The sequence below is a fragment of the Melanostigma gelatinosum genome (genome assembly GCF_949748355.1).
Source record: "Melanostigma gelatinosum genome assembly, chromosome: 21".
Lineage (NCBI taxonomy): Eukaryota > Metazoa > Chordata > Actinopteri > Perciformes > Zoarcidae > Melanostigma > Melanostigma gelatinosum.
The window spans coordinates 1,764,051-1,782,358 of NC_136654.1; the positions used below are offsets into that span (position 1 = coordinate 1,764,051).

The 18,308-nt window shown below is 44.5% G+C and overlaps 1 protein-coding gene across 1 annotated transcript; it reads left to right on the forward strand.

Annotated features, from left to right (window-relative positions):
* Nucleotides 1–206: 206 nt before the first annotated feature.
* Nucleotides 207–18,043, forward strand: fmnl1b (formin-like 1b; the record flags this gene model as incomplete). The annotated part of the gene is made up of 27 exons (XM_079292634.1): nucleotides 207–368; nucleotides 3,413–3,496; nucleotides 4,017–4,100; nucleotides 5,020–5,093; nucleotides 5,767–5,850; nucleotides 5,938–6,078; nucleotides 6,694–6,802; nucleotides 7,275–7,351; nucleotides 7,450–7,543; nucleotides 9,669–9,743; nucleotides 10,355–10,465; nucleotides 10,587–10,736; nucleotides 10,812–10,913; nucleotides 11,092–11,353; nucleotides 11,757–12,011; nucleotides 12,500–12,624; nucleotides 13,478–13,680; nucleotides 13,766–14,000; nucleotides 14,464–14,532; nucleotides 15,497–15,577; nucleotides 15,685–15,814; nucleotides 15,900–16,063; nucleotides 16,150–16,251; nucleotides 16,400–16,492; nucleotides 17,039–17,153; nucleotides 17,367–17,446; nucleotides 17,934–18,043. The coding sequence occupies 27 exons, from the start codon at nucleotides 207–209 to the stop codon at nucleotides 17,937–17,939; spliced, it is 3,267 nt and encodes a 1,088-aa protein (XP_079148760.1). The 3' UTR covers nucleotides 17,940–18,043.
* Between the last annotated feature and the right edge of the window lie 265 nt (nucleotides 18,044–18,308).

Genomic DNA, 18,308 nt, shown 5'->3' on the forward strand with positions numbered 1-18,308 from the left:
GCTTTCTGCTGGTTTGAGAATCATGGACGAGTAATGAGCGGCGCTTGAGTCAACAGACTGTGGTGGGGGGGTCATGGAAATAACAAAAGGTCACGGGCCAAAGCCTCAAACTTTGAATAAATAAATACAAAATACTTTTTATTATACTTTTTAGCCGAGGCAGGTCTTTTTGGGGAGTATTTCTTGGATCTATTGTATTGACAATCATGGGAAACGCAGCAGGAAGCATGGAGGTGCCTCAAGGAAAGGAGGGCAAGGCGGCGGCGTCTGTGGCCCCTCCGGGCTCCACGGGCCCCCAGAGACAAACGGGGCTCAAACTCCCGATGCCACCCGAGGAGGAACTGGAGCGACGCTTCGGTGCAGTGCTGGTGAGTTGTGACACAGAGCGGCAGGCGAACACACACTGCAAAAAAGATAACAAAGAATTTGGAATATGTTGGAAATGTGCACGTCCTCAGGACAAGCTTATAACAGTGCCAGGTACACAATGCCGCTGTGGAAAGATACATAAGAGGTCCTTTATACTGGAGCTTACTGCAGCATTAGGCTCACTGCAGACGAATGGAGGGGGGGGGGGGGGGGGGGGGTTGTTTACAATTTAATAAAAGGTGAAGCTAAGCTTCACTTCTTTTTTTCATCGCAGATTCAATATCAGCTCAGATTAACTTCTTTCGGAAGATTTATTTCATGAGATTACATTTAGAGAAGGTCGAATGTTACAAAGAGTTTTACATCATGTGGTCAAAAGTATGTGGACACACTTTGGGTCTACTTGGTTTGGTCTGAGCCTCTAAGGCCCAGAGTCCGTATAAAAGAAGTGGACGTAGTCATCGTGACATCACTCATTGGTTTGTGGACCGATGTTTTGAAGCCGTCGCCATCTTGGATTACGGCCGTCGCCATGTTGTTGTTTTGTTTGTAACCGATAAACAGGAAGTGAGTGACGTAGAGACGCTGTGTACGTCTCTGGTAGAGACCTGTCAATCACTGTGCAGTCTCTCATGTGCATTCTGCTGAGTCTGCATAGCAAAATCTCCTGTTCTAAATGGAGAAGATACTCCGTCTGCATACAAAGCAGCCTGTGAGTGAGGAGGTTAAAGTGAGGGATGCTGCAAACTGTCACACGTCTCATTCTGCAGAGGCTCAAAGTGTCGGACTTTCCCTCACAGGTGTGGCTTTGGGAGGTGGAGGACAATACGTGTGTGTGCTCACATTTGCATGCGAACATGCAGTATTTACGTGCTTTAAAAAAGCCAGTGTTTTTCCATGTGTTTTATGAGCAGCTCTTATTGATGTTTGACTCGTATTGTGATGGATTTGTGCGATGCCACTGCAGTGCTTTCAAACTGAGAGAATCAATATGGGAGCAGCACAAGTCCTCACAGTGCTGTGCTGCATGTGACTCTGATGACGCCAGTCAAATCCAAATTTAGTTGGAGCACTCACCCCCCCCCCCACCACTGTTTTACATATCATCCCAACAGGGATGGATAGCAAGGAGATAACATTTACTCACCAGTTAGCAGTTTTTTGTTAAACCGATAACTTCATCCGAATGATCACAATATGAAGGACGTTATCTCTACAAAGAAGACCCTTAAAGCCATATCTTCACCAGGCGGTGCAACCAATGGGCCCGTCCCCCCCAAGAGCAATACCGGTAGCCAGGCAACAGCATAGCCCAGTAAAACCTCCACCCCCTCATGTCACTTCTGGTTCCAAAAACCAAGATGGCAACGGCCAAAAACCAAGATGGCGACGGGCAAAATCCAAGATGGCGACGGCAGAAAACTTAAACAAAATGCTGAACTCGAGGCTTCAAAACATTAGTCCAGAAACCAACAGCTGACGTAACGATGACGTCGTCCACTTCTTAGACACAGTCTGAGATCTTGACTTACACTTTCACACCAGCCATTAATATGCATTTCATTTCTTTAAACATGATTTTATCAGGATGACATTTACACCAGATAATGAAATGCAGTGCATTCAGCCGTTCCCTTTATGAAGTAGACGTATCGATCCTTAAATGTCTTTCCCTGTGATTACATGTGATGCAACAGACTCAGCGTTGTGCTGTTAGAGTCGGGTTGAACGGGGAGAGGAAGGAGGACAGGAATTATTCATCCACTGCTGCAGACGCAGCTCGTTCCTGTTCACGTGACGTTTCCATTGATCCGTCCTTTTGGGATCGTCAGCACGTTTAGAAATGCAGGAACGCGTCTCTGTGCATGCCCCCCTTCTTCTCCACTGTATCGAACCCAACCGTGAGTTTTGTGAACCGTTACACCCCAAGCAGCAGAGTAAAGTCAGCTTGTTTCTGACCCAGCAGGTCAAATATAACCAGCATTGATCCTCAGGCCTCAGGTTCACATCCAGCCTCACAGCAGCATTGATTTACTGCACTATGTGGAACTCACTGTGCCCGTTTTTAAACTCGGCACGCGAATGTCTGCACAGTAGACTTCCATGTGTTCCAGTATTTAGACTGCATCAGCTCGTACCTCAGGGACATGATCGTATCACTACTTCATATAATAAAAGAACAAAAGTCCGATTTAAAAGCTGTTTTATGCGGTTGAGCTGAGGCCCGGAGGTAAAGTACAATCAGCACTCAGTTCCGACTGCTGGACATTTACTCCGAGTCCGTGTCGATGACCTCGCGGAGGAGTCGCTCTTCTTCAGGAGGTGTGAGGATCGGATGAAGAGGAGAAACCGATAACGAGATGCAGCTTTGAAACAAAGTGAGGAGTTAGCTGAGTGTGTGTGCGTCTCCTGTGTGGGTTATAATGAGTTCGGCTGATGTGTCTGTAACATGAGACACCACGACGGTGTCTTCATGTGTGTCGATGTCTGTGTGGTGAGTCTTTGTTTTCTCATCCACACAAACAACGTTGTCGTTGAGCCCATCAGCTGACACGCAAGAGTGTCGGACGAGCACTTTGCTGTCATCAAAGTGCAGCATCGGCTTTCTGTTTGGAGACAAAGCAGCGTTGATCGTGTGCAATGTAACTGTTCTTAATCTACTCATGTGTTGTTAACGAATGAATGCACACAGAAGGATTCACAGATGACTTTTGTGATTTATTTACAAATTACTTTCCACAAAAATAGTTTTCATCGTGTACAAATGTAAACAAAAGTAACAATACATTTGTGAATTCTTCTGTGTGCTTTCACTGAGACTGAGACTGATCTGACGTCTGTTTGTGAGCACGTGACGTGTAACAGCAGCTGTAACAACACAGCTGCTGTGACAACACACCTGCAGACCGAACCGATATTGATCAGCGACGTCTGACTCACGGAGTCATGACTCAGCACCAGACGAGTGACTCCAATAGGACCGATGACGATTCTCACTGGAGCGTGTCTTCAACTACTGCTGCATCTTTCTCTCTGTTTTCAGAACACGATGAATCTTCCTCCAGACAAAGTGAAGATCCTGAGTCAGTACGACAACGAGAAGAAGTGGGACCTGATCTGTGACCAGGTGGGTCTGCGCTCAGATCCCCTCTGTCATCATGCATCGCGTCTCTCTGGTCACTTCATAAAGAAAGAGGACAATCAATGGCTTTCTATGTGCAGTGTAGGGCGATCGATGTGGTGACGCAATGTGAACAACGTGACGGGACAGAGGACACCGCTCACTCTGCTCAAATTATACACAATAATTATAACTGCACAAAGATGGAGCCAATCTTTGACAAACCGTTACAGCTGAAGTGTTTGTGATGTAAAACCGCTGCACCGCAGTCGAATAATTCCCGGAAGCTTGTTGAGATCCAACACATTTGCATAAAAGATGCTGTGTAATCAAACTGCCCCCCCCCCCCTTAATGCAGTACCGCAATCAGATATAATTATAGATCTGTGTGTGTGTGTGTGTGTGTGTGTGTGTGTGTGTGTGTGTGTGTGTGTGTGTGTGTGTGTGTGTGTGTGTGTGTGTGTGTGTGTGTGTGTGTGTGTGTGTGTGTGTGTGTGTGTGTGTGTGTGTTTCTCTGCATCTTCAGGAGCGGTTTCAAGTGAAGAACCCACCATCTGCTTATCTGGAGAAGCTGAAGAGTCACCTGGATCACGGAGGAGTCGGTCGGAAGGTATACGACCCAGCGGACGCACGTCTCAGCGCAAACCTTCACTTTCTGTTTGGTGTGAAAAATGATTTCACAAAAGTCTTTTATCACACAGAGCAATTGTTTCCTGCTATTTTCTTTATGATATGAGTTATTCTTTTTCTATATAATCTCATTGTTGTCCTCGGTACATTCATGCCAGTGAAGGTCTCGGGCCGCTTCCAAACACTCCGGTGCAGTTTGTTTGTGGTGTGATTGCAAACTACTGTGATTTTAGCGAGATTTCAAAAGCTTTAACGACGAATAAATCCATCTGCTGATTGTAAAAATCTGTTCAGGAAGCAGTCGTATTGATCTGTATTTAATGTCACGTCAGCAAAGGTTTTATTACCTGATTAAGAGGTCAAAAGCTAATACGAATAATGCTTACAGTCAGATATTAATCAAAGAACATAAATAAGCATCAAAGTGAATTTCATTTCACCCCGTGTGTCCTGAAGTCCAATCAACGAGTCGCCTGTCAGTCTGTGCGACGTCCCGTCAGCGTGAACGGGTCATTTCTAAAAGACGCGTTGCAGACGTTGAAGCTGACTCAGCAACATGTTGTAATTGGATGAAGGCAACAAAAGAAGCAACGTGATGTTTCACATCCTGTCAGGAGGGTTATGGAAGGATTTATGATTAGATTGTAATCAGGAGATCATGTAGTATTTATTAATGGGATTGATTGTGATATCAAACGACCATGAAGGACTTCTGTGTCACTCTTTGATCGTGCTTTTTAGATAAACCATGTGTGTTGCTTGTTTCACTGGCAGGAAGTTTTTTTCTTTCAGTGTGATTGCTTCTTAAATTCAAGCTGCAGATCAATAAACAGAACTGCATCTTTTACATTTTCTGAATAATGAGGCGTTTACTGACGTTACAACTTCCCTTCTGTCAGTTCAAGAGACGCGTGCAGGAATCCACTCAGATCCTCAGAGAGTTGGAGATTTCCCTGAGGACCAATTCCATCGGGTGAGTCTCCGTCAGTCCTCGAGGGCTTTGTCTGATTATATTACAGTGAAAACTCTGAGAAAAGTTTTAAAAACCTACTTGAGCCTCTGAAGGAGATTTGAATTGTTTGTCTCTGTGTGAATACAATACATTACAACAACACATTCATTCAAACAAAAACCTTTGAAAAGCTTCTTGATACAATAGTTTCTTCTTGTAATTATGTTTTCCCGCATTAAATAGAAAATGTAATGTTTGTAGTTTGTGGTTTTATAATCCTAAAATGTGTTTTGTTATTTGCACACACGTACGACTTCATAACATAATATAAAAAGTAAGAAATGTGACAAGAGTTCAATAAGCCGACGCTCAACATAAGGAGAAAAATAAACATCAAAATAAAGGAAAAAACGAACGTAATTAAGAAAAATACAAGAAAGAATAAACTACAAAAAGAAGTGCACAAAATAAGCACAAAAACAAAGCACTCAGTGGACAACAATCCAATAAATACAAATAAATACGTGAACAACGATACGTTAAACAGAAGAAAGGAAAGATATAAACGTAAAACACATATTTAGACATGAATGAAATTCAACATTTGTTAACGATGCAGAGCTCTTGATAACGCGTGTTTGTCATATCTCATCTGAAAGTGTCTGATGAGTTGAAATGTATTTGGTCTTTGCAGCTGGGCTCAGGAGTTCCTCAACGAGGAGAACCAGGGCTTAGACCTTCTGGTGGATTATCTGTCCTTCGCCCACAGTGCTGTCACGTAGGGATCAGCTGGACATACCGTCATTTGTTGGGTTATGTTCGTCTCTTGTCTTCCCGTGTGAACTCTGATTCTTTTGGCTCGCAGGTACGAGGCGGACACGATGGACAACGGCACGGTGCCCACAGATAAAACAAACGTGGAGAAGTCCGTGGAGGATCTGAGCAGAAGTGCCAGCAACTCACCCACTCACAGCGCCTCCAAGGCCAGCAAGGCCTTCACAGTGAGGTACCACAGAGTGGCTGAGAGGTTTGATGGACTCATGTGAAGCTTGATGTCCCAAATAACAATGACAAACTGTACAGTGGTGCTGCGTCACACCGTTATGCCACGATCCCCCCTGAAATAAAGTTGTACTTTACCAATATTCAGCAATATGCGATCAGGGGATTGGTATGAATGCCTGCTGATCGTCGATCCCTGATGACGATCAGCAGGAGAGCTAGTAACGTTAGCAGCATAGGCGCTAACAGCTAGCGTACAGACGGAGGTTCCATTGATCTACGTTCAAGCTCGACTTCTTAAAAATGAAGCGGCACTTTCTGACACTTCTGACACTTTAAGGGTCAACTGAGTACATTATAATACGTATTACCCTACAATGAAATAAAAAGATACAAGATATGATATAAGATACTAAAAAATAATAATATACATTCGATCATAGTGTAAATATTTTTGTTTTTGCAGAACTGTTTTATCTTCAGTCCTAAAATAATGTAATTATGTGATTTAGATGATGGCTGTATGGATTATGTTTTTCATGTTTACTAATTAGTTAATAAAGATATTTGAGTGAAGACGTAGGAACAACAACGTAACCGCAGCGTCTCTCACCTGCAGATTCAACTCTCTCCAAAACAGGAAAGTCCAGAGGAGCTCTCGAGCTGTGAGCCAGACCGACGAGGTTCATCTCTGCATCATGTGTCTGCGAGCCATCATGAACTACCAGGTATGTAAACAACAACAAATCTCTGTCTCATGGCCTTTAATATGTTTAATATGTTTAAGACTTAGAGTCACAATATTGTATATTGTGACTATCTCAATATTTTAACTCACTATCTCATCATTTTCGCCAAATCTATATAAAGACTTGGTGTATACATTGTTTTTGATTGATATTTTTACTGACAGACATTGACTTTTATAGTCAACATTTAAACACCGAATGAGGCTGAATTACACTTTAAATGACAGCAGGAGTCAAATAACAAGAAGAAAAAACTAAGTCATGTAGTTTACTTTAAATATCAGTCAAATGTCAGCTTGTAGCTTCTATTGACATTTTGCTGTGTGTGCGTGTGTGTGTGTGTGTGTGTGTGCGTGTGTGTGTGTGTGTGTGTGTGTGTGTGTGCGTGTGTGTGCGTGCGTGTATGTGTGTGTGTGTGTGCGTGTGTGTGTGTGCGTGCGTGCGTTGTCAGTCTGGGTTCAACCAGGTGATGAAGCATCCTCGCTGCGTCAACGAGATCACGCTCAGCCTCAACAACAGAAACCTGAGGTATCAGCACCAACTTGACTGAAGCTGAACTCCGTCCGCTGGAGGAACGCAGAGAACACCTGATTCATCGCGAGTAAAGTTCCATTTGTGCTCGTCAGGACGAAGGCGTTGGTGCTGGAGCTGCTGGCGGCCGTGTGTTTGGTGACAGGAGGCCACGACATCATCCTGTCCGCCTTCGACTACTTCAAAGAGGTCTTTAAACCTTTCGATGAATATGTAATAAATGTTTGTGTACAAACAATAACGCCGCTGCCGTGTTAAGTTGAAATGAGGCATCTTATCAAATATGAATCTAAAAATTACAAATTGTATTTACAAATTAGGAACGATGGAAATAAAGAAAGACGATTAAACAGTTAAAAGGAGGTTACAGATCTTGTTGGTTGTACTACGGACACATTTCAGTCGGTACGGTTTGATATCCAGCTCTCAGGAGCAGATCAATAAGTCCAAGCTGAGATTTGACTGAAAGGACAGTTTTGGTGTTTTTGAGTAGTTTGTAAATAAGAGCAGGTCGTGTTGCGTCATCATCCATCAAAGTTCACTGTTTCCACCAAGACCTCTATGACTGCAGCAGGGACGACTCAACCAACATTATACGAAACTGGTGCGATGCTGAACATGGAGAGGTGGTATCAGTGTTACAGCACCCGCATACCAGTCGTCCTTTAATGCGCGGAACAGCTGGTCCCCCCCCCCGTCCGTCCGTCAGCTGCTCGGCCCAGTTGTCCCGCCGCCAAACGGAAACTGACTGAAGAGGCGTAAATATGTGAAACACTTGTTGAGTCGCCTCTGACCTCTCCTTGACCTTCTCGCGTCTGAGAAAGCAGCAACTGTTGCCAACAGATCGCCTCCTGCAGCCGCAGCAGCGCAGACAGAAAGCAGCACGGACCTGAAGCAGCAGCGTCTATTATGAGTGGAAGTCAACGCTGTTTGAAACCTGCCCTGCAACAAGCAAGGCTGCTCGAGATCCACATCTCGAGACGCACTTAAAACAAGTTTCATTCCATGTTGTTATTTAAATGTAAGGACAGAAATCTAAACAAATAGATTTTAATTTGCTGAATTGAATACAAGAGGGTTACAAGAGGATGTCAAATGTGTACATATTGTAAAGCCCTCTGGGGCAAATTTGTAATTTGTGATTTTGGGCAATACAAAAATAAATTGAATTGAATTGAAATCTGCTGACTCAGCACTTGAGCCAGAACACATTGTAGAAAGATGCTCAAGGACACAATACGCAGTAAACGGTTCTTTCACAAGTCGACGTTCAGCCCGTTCTTATTATCATTTAATAAAGAAAAAGAAAACTCGGTGACAAGTCCTCCCCTCGCCTGGTTGATCAGTTCATCAGTTACCACAGCGGTGACTGGAGCATCACAGCGAGTGGCGCGTGTTTTGTTTTGTGCATAACTGAAGCGTGTGGGCGAGAGGAAAGATGGAGGCAGCGATGGATCGGTCGTAGAGTGGAGGCAGGCGGGCACGGAGCCAGGAGCCGGCTCATGTGTCCCCCAGCAGCAGAACGTGGGCTTTGTTTTGGGTTGTGCAGGCTGTCAGGTTGGCGTGCTGCATTATTAAGCAGGACATGAGTGGGCAGAAGGGGGGGGGGGGGGGGGGAGAGGTCTGCTGAGCTGTTCGTAAAAACACAATTGTAATTTCGCCACATTATTTTGTCCTGGAACACATAGCGAAGACGTGTTCATGTTGTGCAGACAGAAGAGCACGCTGGACTGTTGCAGTTATCCTGCACTGGCTTCATTGTTGCCATCGTTTCTGTTCGTCCCTGAACTCAACTGACCCTGAAACTTTACTCACAGCCTCTGTCGACACTTTACTGTTTAATTAGATCACATGTTTGCTGGAATATAGCTGATTTACACAGATAGATAGATAGTTCACTAGACAGACAGATAGATAGATAGTTCACTAGATGGATGGCTGGATAGATAGATAGATGGATGGATGGATGGACAGATGGATGGACGGATGGATGGACGGACGGATGGACGGATGGATGGATGGACAGATGGATGGATGGACGGACGGATGGATGGATGGATGGATGGATGCATTACTGTAATCACACTGTGAGCACACTGCCCTCATGTGTGTACATGTGGAGAAGACAAAATGCAGGTTTTATTTTTCTAATCCATCCTCAGAATCATGTCTCAAAGGACTTTTTTTACGCATCAACAATTAATCACAAAAACACAAAAGAAAGAAAAAGAAGGTGATTATTTAATCATCTGTGGCTCTTCTTTGCTGTGATCTGACATTGATTATTCTGATTCTGTTTCCTGGGTTCTTTCAGGTGTGTGGGGAGAAGAGTCGGTTCGAGAAGCTCATGGAGTATTTCAGCCGTGAAGACAGCAACATCGACTTCATGGTAACGCTGAAGAGAAACTCTCTCTCGTGTGATTTCATGTAAAGATCTACAAAGAGAGCAGTCTAGATTACTGAAAGAGATGAATCAATTCATCAAAATAGTGAATTAAGTGTCTGTGTTTTGATTGCTGCCTGGTCGTTTATATTTATATTCGCACCCTGATTTCATTACCAACCAAAATATTTAAAGCTGCAGTCACAAATTTGATTTAAAATGTACTTTTATTTTATGTTTTTCTATAGAACAGGCGGGAACATTTGTTTTGTTGGGATAATCTTTTAAGCGTTTGTTGTTGTAATACTCTTTTCGGCCACAAGAGGCTGAAGTGCACCGTTACCTCATGTTCTTAAATAGGAATAAAAGCATTCCTGTTTTCTTCCAGGTGCGCTTTAATTCCTCCATGTTCGCGTCACAAAGTGCAGATATTATTGTGTGTTGGAAAGTTTTTATAAATAAAATAACCACATGTTTTTCACAGATGAAACTAAATATATGTATTAGCAATTTAAAAACATTTTGCTGGTGAAACGTGAAGTCAAAAACACAGAAGAGAAGAAAACGGATCACAAGATGTAAAGATGAAGTAAGTATTTCCTCTGTCTGTCCACCAGGTGGCCTGCATGCAGTTCATCAACATCGTGGTCCACTCGGTGGAAAACATGAACTTCAGAGTCCACCTCCAGCACGAGTTCACTCAGCACGGGCTGGACGATTACCTCGAGGCAAGTTTGACCTCCGACCCTTTCAGTCACTTCAAACAGGAACCTTAAAACGTGGACGGTGTGTATTTATCATGCAGGCAGGACTCTTTGTGTAACTTGTTCTTCTTCTTTGAATCCGCAGAGGTTGAAGTTCACGGAGAGCGACCGGCTGCTGGTGCAGATTCAGGCCTATCTGGACAACGTGTTTGATGTGGGAGCTCTGCTGGAGGACGCAGAGACCAAGAACGCTCTGCTGGAGCACATGGAGGAGCTGCAGGAGCACAACACACTGGTAGATATACTGCACACACACACACACACATAGAATGTATGGAGGAAATCTCAAGCATGAATTTTCATGTCGCAGCTGAGCTCCAGGCTTCAGGAGAGCGAGAGGGAGGCGATGGAGAACATGTCGGAGATGGAGAAGAAGCTCATTCAGACCACAAAAGAAGTGGAGCTCCTAAAGGTAGTTCCTCCTCTGAATATTTCATTTCTTATTAAAGCAACAGTACAACTTGAGACCTGTCAATCAGCGTGTAGCCCCGCCCTAAAGCATCCCCTGCTTTATGGTCTGTGTGACTCTAAATGGACCATAATATTGTTATTAACACACATAACTGTTTCCTGTTTCTTGTGTATCGCAGGAGAGTCTCCGTGAATCCGGCTCCCAGGTGACTCTCCTGCAGCAGCGAGAAGGAGAGCGAGAGCTGGAACGAGAGAGGGAGAGAGAGAGGGAGAGAGAGAGGGAGAGGGAGAGAGAGAGGGATCGATCCACCGAGGCCCTGAGGGAGCTGGAGGTGAAAGTTCTGGCTCTGGCGGAGCAGGGGCTGGTCCGAATGGAGCGCTCCTCCTCTGGACACCTGGACATCCAGGTGGTCCCCGTCATCCAGCACGTGACGCAGGAAGGTCGATAAAAGAATCACTCGTTCAGTTCTGTTGAAGCTTTATTTTAAGCTGAAAGGGTTCATGTAACATTTGTTTTTTATTCAGATTTCGCAGCCTTGCAACTCTGGAAAAATAGAAATATGTAAACATCTTTGCTGACCACATCTAATTATAAACTCTAAATCTTTTCTGGGCCGTTAGTTTAGAACCTCGTATCTGCAGTTTATCTTCCGATAAAGTTTCTAAGAATTCTTTCAGAACTTTTTCTCTGTTTTTCTGATAATCGGCATCAAATGACGTACTTTTCCAGGAAGCTTTTCAAGAAAATATTACGGAAGTTATTGCAAGACAACTATTAAGTTGAGGTTTTATGACTCCACTCTATGAATGTACAGAGATGAACCGTCTCGTTGTTCCTCGACAGCTAAAGAAGAAGCCGATTCGGGTGAAAACCTCGAGGCCTCTCCTCCATCCTCAGACCCTCAGCCTCCGCTCTCTGAGGCTCCTCTGCAGTCAGTGACAGTACAAGCTCCTCCTCCTCCTCCTCCTCCTCCAGACTTAACTGGAACTCCTCCTCCACCTCCTCCTCCTCCTCCACCACCAGCGGCTCCACCCCCCCTTCTTCCTCCAGGAGGTGGTACGACCCATCTACCAGGAGATCTGACTGATGGCAGCTCAGGTGAGTCCACGATCAGAGGGGGGGGGGGGGGGGGGGGGGCAGAGAAGATTGAGCAGGAATTATATTTTTCTTTTATCTGAAACGATCACTGATTTAAAGCAACAGTAACAGCTTGAGGTGAAGCTTTGTGTTTGTAAAGGTTGAGAGGTGTTTACAGCAGACTGTTAGCGATCCGCGAACGATTCACGGACTCTTTGGGTCGAGATCCTTGAACGCGGTATTTTAGTTACATTGTTTTTAGATGCCCGAAGTGGTAAAACTGTTTATGGTGCAGGAAAAAAAGCAACCGATCCAAATGTATTCATAGAGCAGACTTAAAACAGTTAACGTTCTGTTCAATCAAATATAGCAACGATATGAAAACAACACAATAAAAGCAGATAATGACAACGTGAAGCCATGAAAGATAACAGCAAAGATCAGAGAAATATAGCCAACATGTAAGCAGAATAATTCGGGTTGAATATTTTTGAACTCTTTCTCTGCAGGTTGTAAAAAGAAGAAGCCCATTCAAACCAAATACCGGCTGCCGCTGTTGAACTGGCAGGCCCTCAAGTCCAACCAGGTGACCGGAACCGTCTTCAACGAGCTGGACGACGAGAACGTCTTCCAGGTTTGACCTCCTCGTGCTTCTACTGTCTGTAAAATATAATAATAATATATAATAATAATAGATAAAAGCTGTAAATTCACAAGAAAAACAAACACTCGCAAATGAAACTAAAAACTTCGATCAGTTTGTTGTTTTCGTTTCGATCGGCCCAATTCACAGAAACGTCTCCTCAAAGTCTGGATGCTGATTAATAACGAGGTGATTCTGAGCTACAATCGTGATTGTCTCCTTTTTGATAAATCTGATTATGAATACAATTTGATTAATTAACCCACTGCAGGTACAATACAAGAACACACGGCTGCTCGTGTGATGACGTTGATCCATCCTTACAAAATGAAGCGATGTGGTTTTTTCTTGCAGATGAACGACTTTAATCTCAGAGAATATTAAACTTTTTTCCTCTGAATATTTCCTCCAATGGTCCCGTCGGTCCCGTTACAGACAATACAACCGTTATTAAAACCTTGATTGGCTGTGAAAGCAGCAGTCTGATCATCAGCCTTTACACCATCAGGTTTGTTATGAAACGTGAAATAAAGACGCTTATAGAAATCCTCTTAGCTCTAATCAGTAATGCTGAAGCCAGACTCCAGTCTTCTGAATATACTTCTGTTTTGGCTTCTAACAAACTAAAATAAATCAATTTACATTTCTTGTAGCAGAACAAACAGAGGCTGTGGTCCACCAGGTGTGACTCTTACACCTGAGTGTTTCCTGCTGTAACAAACCAACATGTCGAATGTGAAATATGTTTATTGTCCCCAAAATGAATGCACCTCATCCATCAGTTGTGAATCCCGTCTCTGCATACTTCTCTCTCTCTCTCTTTCCTCGCCTTCCTTTTTCTCAGGAGCTCAACATGGAGACTTTTGAGGAGCAGTTCAAGACCAAGGCTCAGTCGGCCCCTGTAGAACTGGGGACCCTCAAGATGAAACTGGCCCACAAGACCCCCAGTAAAGTGTCTCTGATGGAGCCCAACAGGGCCAAGAACCTGGCCATCACTCTGCGCAAGGAAGGAGTGGCTGCATCCGATATCTGCTGTGCAATCGAGACGTACGTACCCGAATCATGTGACCAGCATTGGTACTGGTTTTATTACCCCACACCAGTAAGTGACCGCACTGCCGGCCCCCCACAGGTACAACCAGAGGGCTCTGAGTCTGGACTTCCTGGAGCTGCTGGAGCGCTTCATCCCCACGGAGTACGAGACGAAGCTCATCCACGGCTACGAGTGCGACGGGAGGCCCCTGGACGAGCTCAGCGAGGAGGACCGCTTCATGGTGCGCTTCAGCAAGATCCCGCGGCTCTCGCAGCGCATCAGCTCGCTCACCTTCATGGGCAACTTCAGCGAGAGCGTCCAGCTCGTACAGCCGGTGGGTCAGAAATGTATCCCTCCGCCAGGAAATAGTCCTGCAAGAAAAGATTGCTTTTCTATAACTCCCATTACTTATTGTTGAGAACATAGTATTTCAGACATTCAAGGTCCGAGTGTTTGTTTATTTATTCTTTATTTGGATCCTCATTAGCTTCCACAAAGTGATCGATATTCTTCCTCCCAGCAATTTACAGAATCAATAAAACAAGAAAAGTCAAAACTAGCCAAATATAAAGATCAGTAAATAAGTTAAGACTCTACATATGAAGAAAAACAATATTACACAAATACATCAATTAAAAACAATCAGCAAAACACTTTAACATTTCATCTTGAAGAACTGAACACACGACGAGGCTCAATGTAAATCAAACGCCACTTTAATCTGCTGATGTCAGACATCTTGGATCTGTGTTTACAAACCAACGATGATCTCAACACTTTTCATCTCTTTCTGGCAGCAACTGAACGCCATCATCGCCGCCTCGATGTCGATCAAATCCTCCAGCAAGCTGAAGAAAGTCCTCGAGGTGACAGCAGGAGAGTTTCTCGTGTTTTGACTTTTCTGACCGTGACGCTGCTTCACGTCGTGTTTCGTTCATCAGTTCATTTCATGTTCAGGCAGCGATGGAAACGGAAACTATAAACATGCTGCTGATGAACAGCGATCTGTGAATGTGAAGAGAACAGAAGCGAACGTTCAAGATCTCTTCACTTCGGTGCAGATTGTCATTTGTTGTAGAAACAGTACGGTGGCCCTGAGAGCTCAACGCGCTCATCATTAATAATTATGAATGAAGAGTTCAGGAGCAAAGGATGAAACATCTTCAGCAACTTAACGTCACATGAGCAGCATTTAGTGTTTAAAGAGCGACGCACGCGGCCGGTTTGTGGTTCATGAAGTCACTGAAGTCGGATGTAAAAAAATAAAACAGGTATCAGCTGTTAATGTAGAGTTCGCCTTCAGATTTATAAACAATATCTAAATCATGCCATCACAATGATTGATAGACGACTTAAATAACTTCATAATCCACAAACCAACAGCAGCGCGTGTGCGTCACTCTTAAGCGTCCCCAGGAAACAGTTCCTGTTGTTCCTGTTGTGCTTTTTGTCTGTTGTGAAGATGTTTCCACATCCGCGTGTGTTCTGTCTCTTTGCATATGTGTGTTTGTTTTAATTTGCAGTGCTTTGAGCCCTCAGGGCCACCGTAGAAAAGGCCTTTTATGTTTCACTGCTTTTTACATGGTGGTGTACAGGCTCCAGTGTTGAGGAAGTCTTTCCTTTTGACTTTCTCTGGTTGAACAGTTAAAGCATTTGTTTTTAGAACCTTTTATTTGTAGTTTGGGAGAAGGCGGAGTCACAGCTCTTTGTTTGGTGTCTTATAGTTTTAAGTCATTGTCGGCTCTTCTATGTGAATGATGCAGAAGATTCTACTTGTTGTCATTTTACTTTTCTGACGTGATAGTTTCTGTCTCTGTTTCTGACGTGAAGATCATCTTAGCATTTGGAAACTACATGAACAGCAGCAAGCGAGGGGCAGCGTACGGCTTCCGCCTGCAGAGTTTAGATCTGGTGAGGAAAGAAAGATCCTAAAACTCTTTACTTCATCGCTTCCTTTGAACAATTCTCAATCTGCACTGTTGTGTTTTTTAATTGTTTTTATTTCTCACTATCTCAAGCTGTTGGACACCAAGTCTACAGACCGGAAGCAGACATTGCTGCACTTCATCGTCAGCATCATCCAGGAGAAATACCCCGACGTCCGGTCCTTCTTCACAGAGCTGCACTTCCTGGACAAGGCAGCGCTGGGTGAGCACGCGAACGGAGGCGTTCAACAAAAACCATGAATATCAATTATTTCTCTCTCTCTCTCTCTCTCTCTCTCTCTCTGTAGTTTCTCTCGACAGCATCCTGCAGGACGTGCGATCTCTGGAGAGAGGCATGGAGGTCACCAGGAGGGAGTTCTCTGTGGAGAAAGACAATCCTGTGCTGCAGACGTTCCTCAGCAGCAACACCGAGCTGCTCCACTCGCTTATAGCTGATGGGAAAACCGCCCAGGTCAGCTTTATTTACCACCAAAACACACATGAACCACATGTCACTGCATGATGTAGGCATGTTTTACTGACGTCCGTGTTTTCCAGGATGTGTACGACTCTGCCGTGGAGTACTTTGGAGAGAACTCTAAAAGCACGCCGCCCTCCGTCTTCTTCCCTGTGTTCGTGAGGTTCATCAGAGCATACAAGGTGAGACGACGCTCCTCTCATTGATCCCCGGCATGAACGGAGTCACTGAGAGAAAGCAGCTCCTTACAGCCCGTCAGTGAGCTCATGCCCGCTCATCAGGAGCCCTTCAGAGGCAGACACCTTTGTTAAAAGACGTTTTCTCCGACAGCAAGCCGAGCAGGAGAACGAGAGGACGAGACAACAAGTCCTGAACTGTGACGCTCCATCAACTCCGCCTCAACATGAAGTCACGGGGAAAAAGGTAACGCTTTAAAATGTGCAAACAGCTGATGAACATGTGTTCATTCCTGTTCTGTCTTTTCTTATGAACACAATATGAGTACAGTACATGCTGTACTCGTATAAGTTCTCCAACCCTGAGAAGTGAAGCCGGTTCCTCGACTAAAAAAAAAGATTTTCTTGTAAATTTAGGACTTCATAATCTCAGAGAATATCGTGGAACCAGAACCAGGACTGAGAGGGTCAGACTGTCAGACCCTGCTGCAGTAACATGAGACTTTCTAAAGGGAGTCTCAGGAACACGACCACTTTAGTCCACATGGGGCGCCAGAATCAACACAAAACGAAAATGAGTGACTTTAAGTTGTTGGTTGACTGCCTTTATTTCCTGCCCTGTACAATGTTCTTCTGACCCACTTTGAGGTACATTTTTGATGAGCAATTTTGGGACGTATGAATAAGCTCCACAGCCAAAACTACCAAAGTGAGATCCACGTTATTATCCTTGAGAAGGAGCTGACATCAGCTCAAAGAGGAAGTCACATTCAGACACGTTTGATTGTTTCAGGTCTGTGTGACGTCCAAACTGCCACAGATGGACCTGATAGCGGAGCTGAAGAGGAGGCAGGTGTCTCCTCTGGTGAGGGAGGGGAAGGATGGAGCCATCGAGGACATCATCACAGGTACACCTGCTTTACGGTCCATCGACTCTAAACCAGATGAACCCTCTATATGAATAAACATCTCCTCCTGTTTACTCTTCTAGGAAACTCACATCTTCACTCCTTTCCTTCTTTTAAGGCTAACCTCTCTTGTATTTGTCCTTGCCTTCCTTCCTCTCTCTCTCCGTGTTGTTTGTCCCTCCTCTCTCCCCGTTGCTCCTCTGCTGTCTCCAGCTCTTAAGTCCGTGCCCTTCACGGCTCGCTCTGCCAAACGCTCCTCTCGTCTCTTCTGCGACTCCGTCTTCAGCGACGAGGTGACGTCTTCTTCTTCTTCTTCTTCTTCTCTCTTCCACTCCACTGAACGAGCAGCCGTTTCTCTCACTGCACCTTTAAACTCTTTTAAAATTAACAATTTGTGTTTGTTTTTCTCAACTTATTACAACTTTATTCTCAGAGTATCAGAGTTTCTGCCCTTAATATTCCCTGAATGTTGTAAATAAATGAATCTGAACTATACATGCATCAGTCACTTTTGGAGTTTTGTTTTTTCTTATCATGTTACAGCTTCATTAAAATCATCAGCCCTGAACTCCTTTGATGATTTGTACGTTCGAGGAGATATCAATACTTTTAGTTTGTCTAATTACATACTTATACTTGAGTTAAGTTTGGACTGTCTCGGACTATTCGTGAAGTTGTTTCACAGTGAGCGATCGGTGCTTTTGCCTGAAGGATCTTAATATTACAACATCAATGTTTTGAAGAGTTTTTTCCTCAGTGTGTTCCGTTCTTCGTCCTCAGATTTAAGGAATCAGCCGTACAGACGGACGGACGCCGGCAGACGCAGCGCCAAGTGGAAACCGGGACAACAGCTCCACGTGTCCTCGGACATCTCCCTCTGAAACCCCGCGGACCACCGCCAAGGCTTCAGCTGCTGGAGCTCAACACCAGCAGCTGTTCGTCTCCTGCACGCTTGAAGATGCAACGTCTGTGCGTTGCAGCGAGGCGTCTCTCTGACGGAAGTAAACTCTGTGGATGATCGTAGAAAACGTCATGCGATTAGAATGATCGACTGTTAACGAGGAAGATCGTTAGCTCGATGCTAACGACGCCGGAAGAATTCAGCGGAGCTGAAACAAAGAGGGCTTCGTGAACGCTTCAGTCTTCAGACGCAGT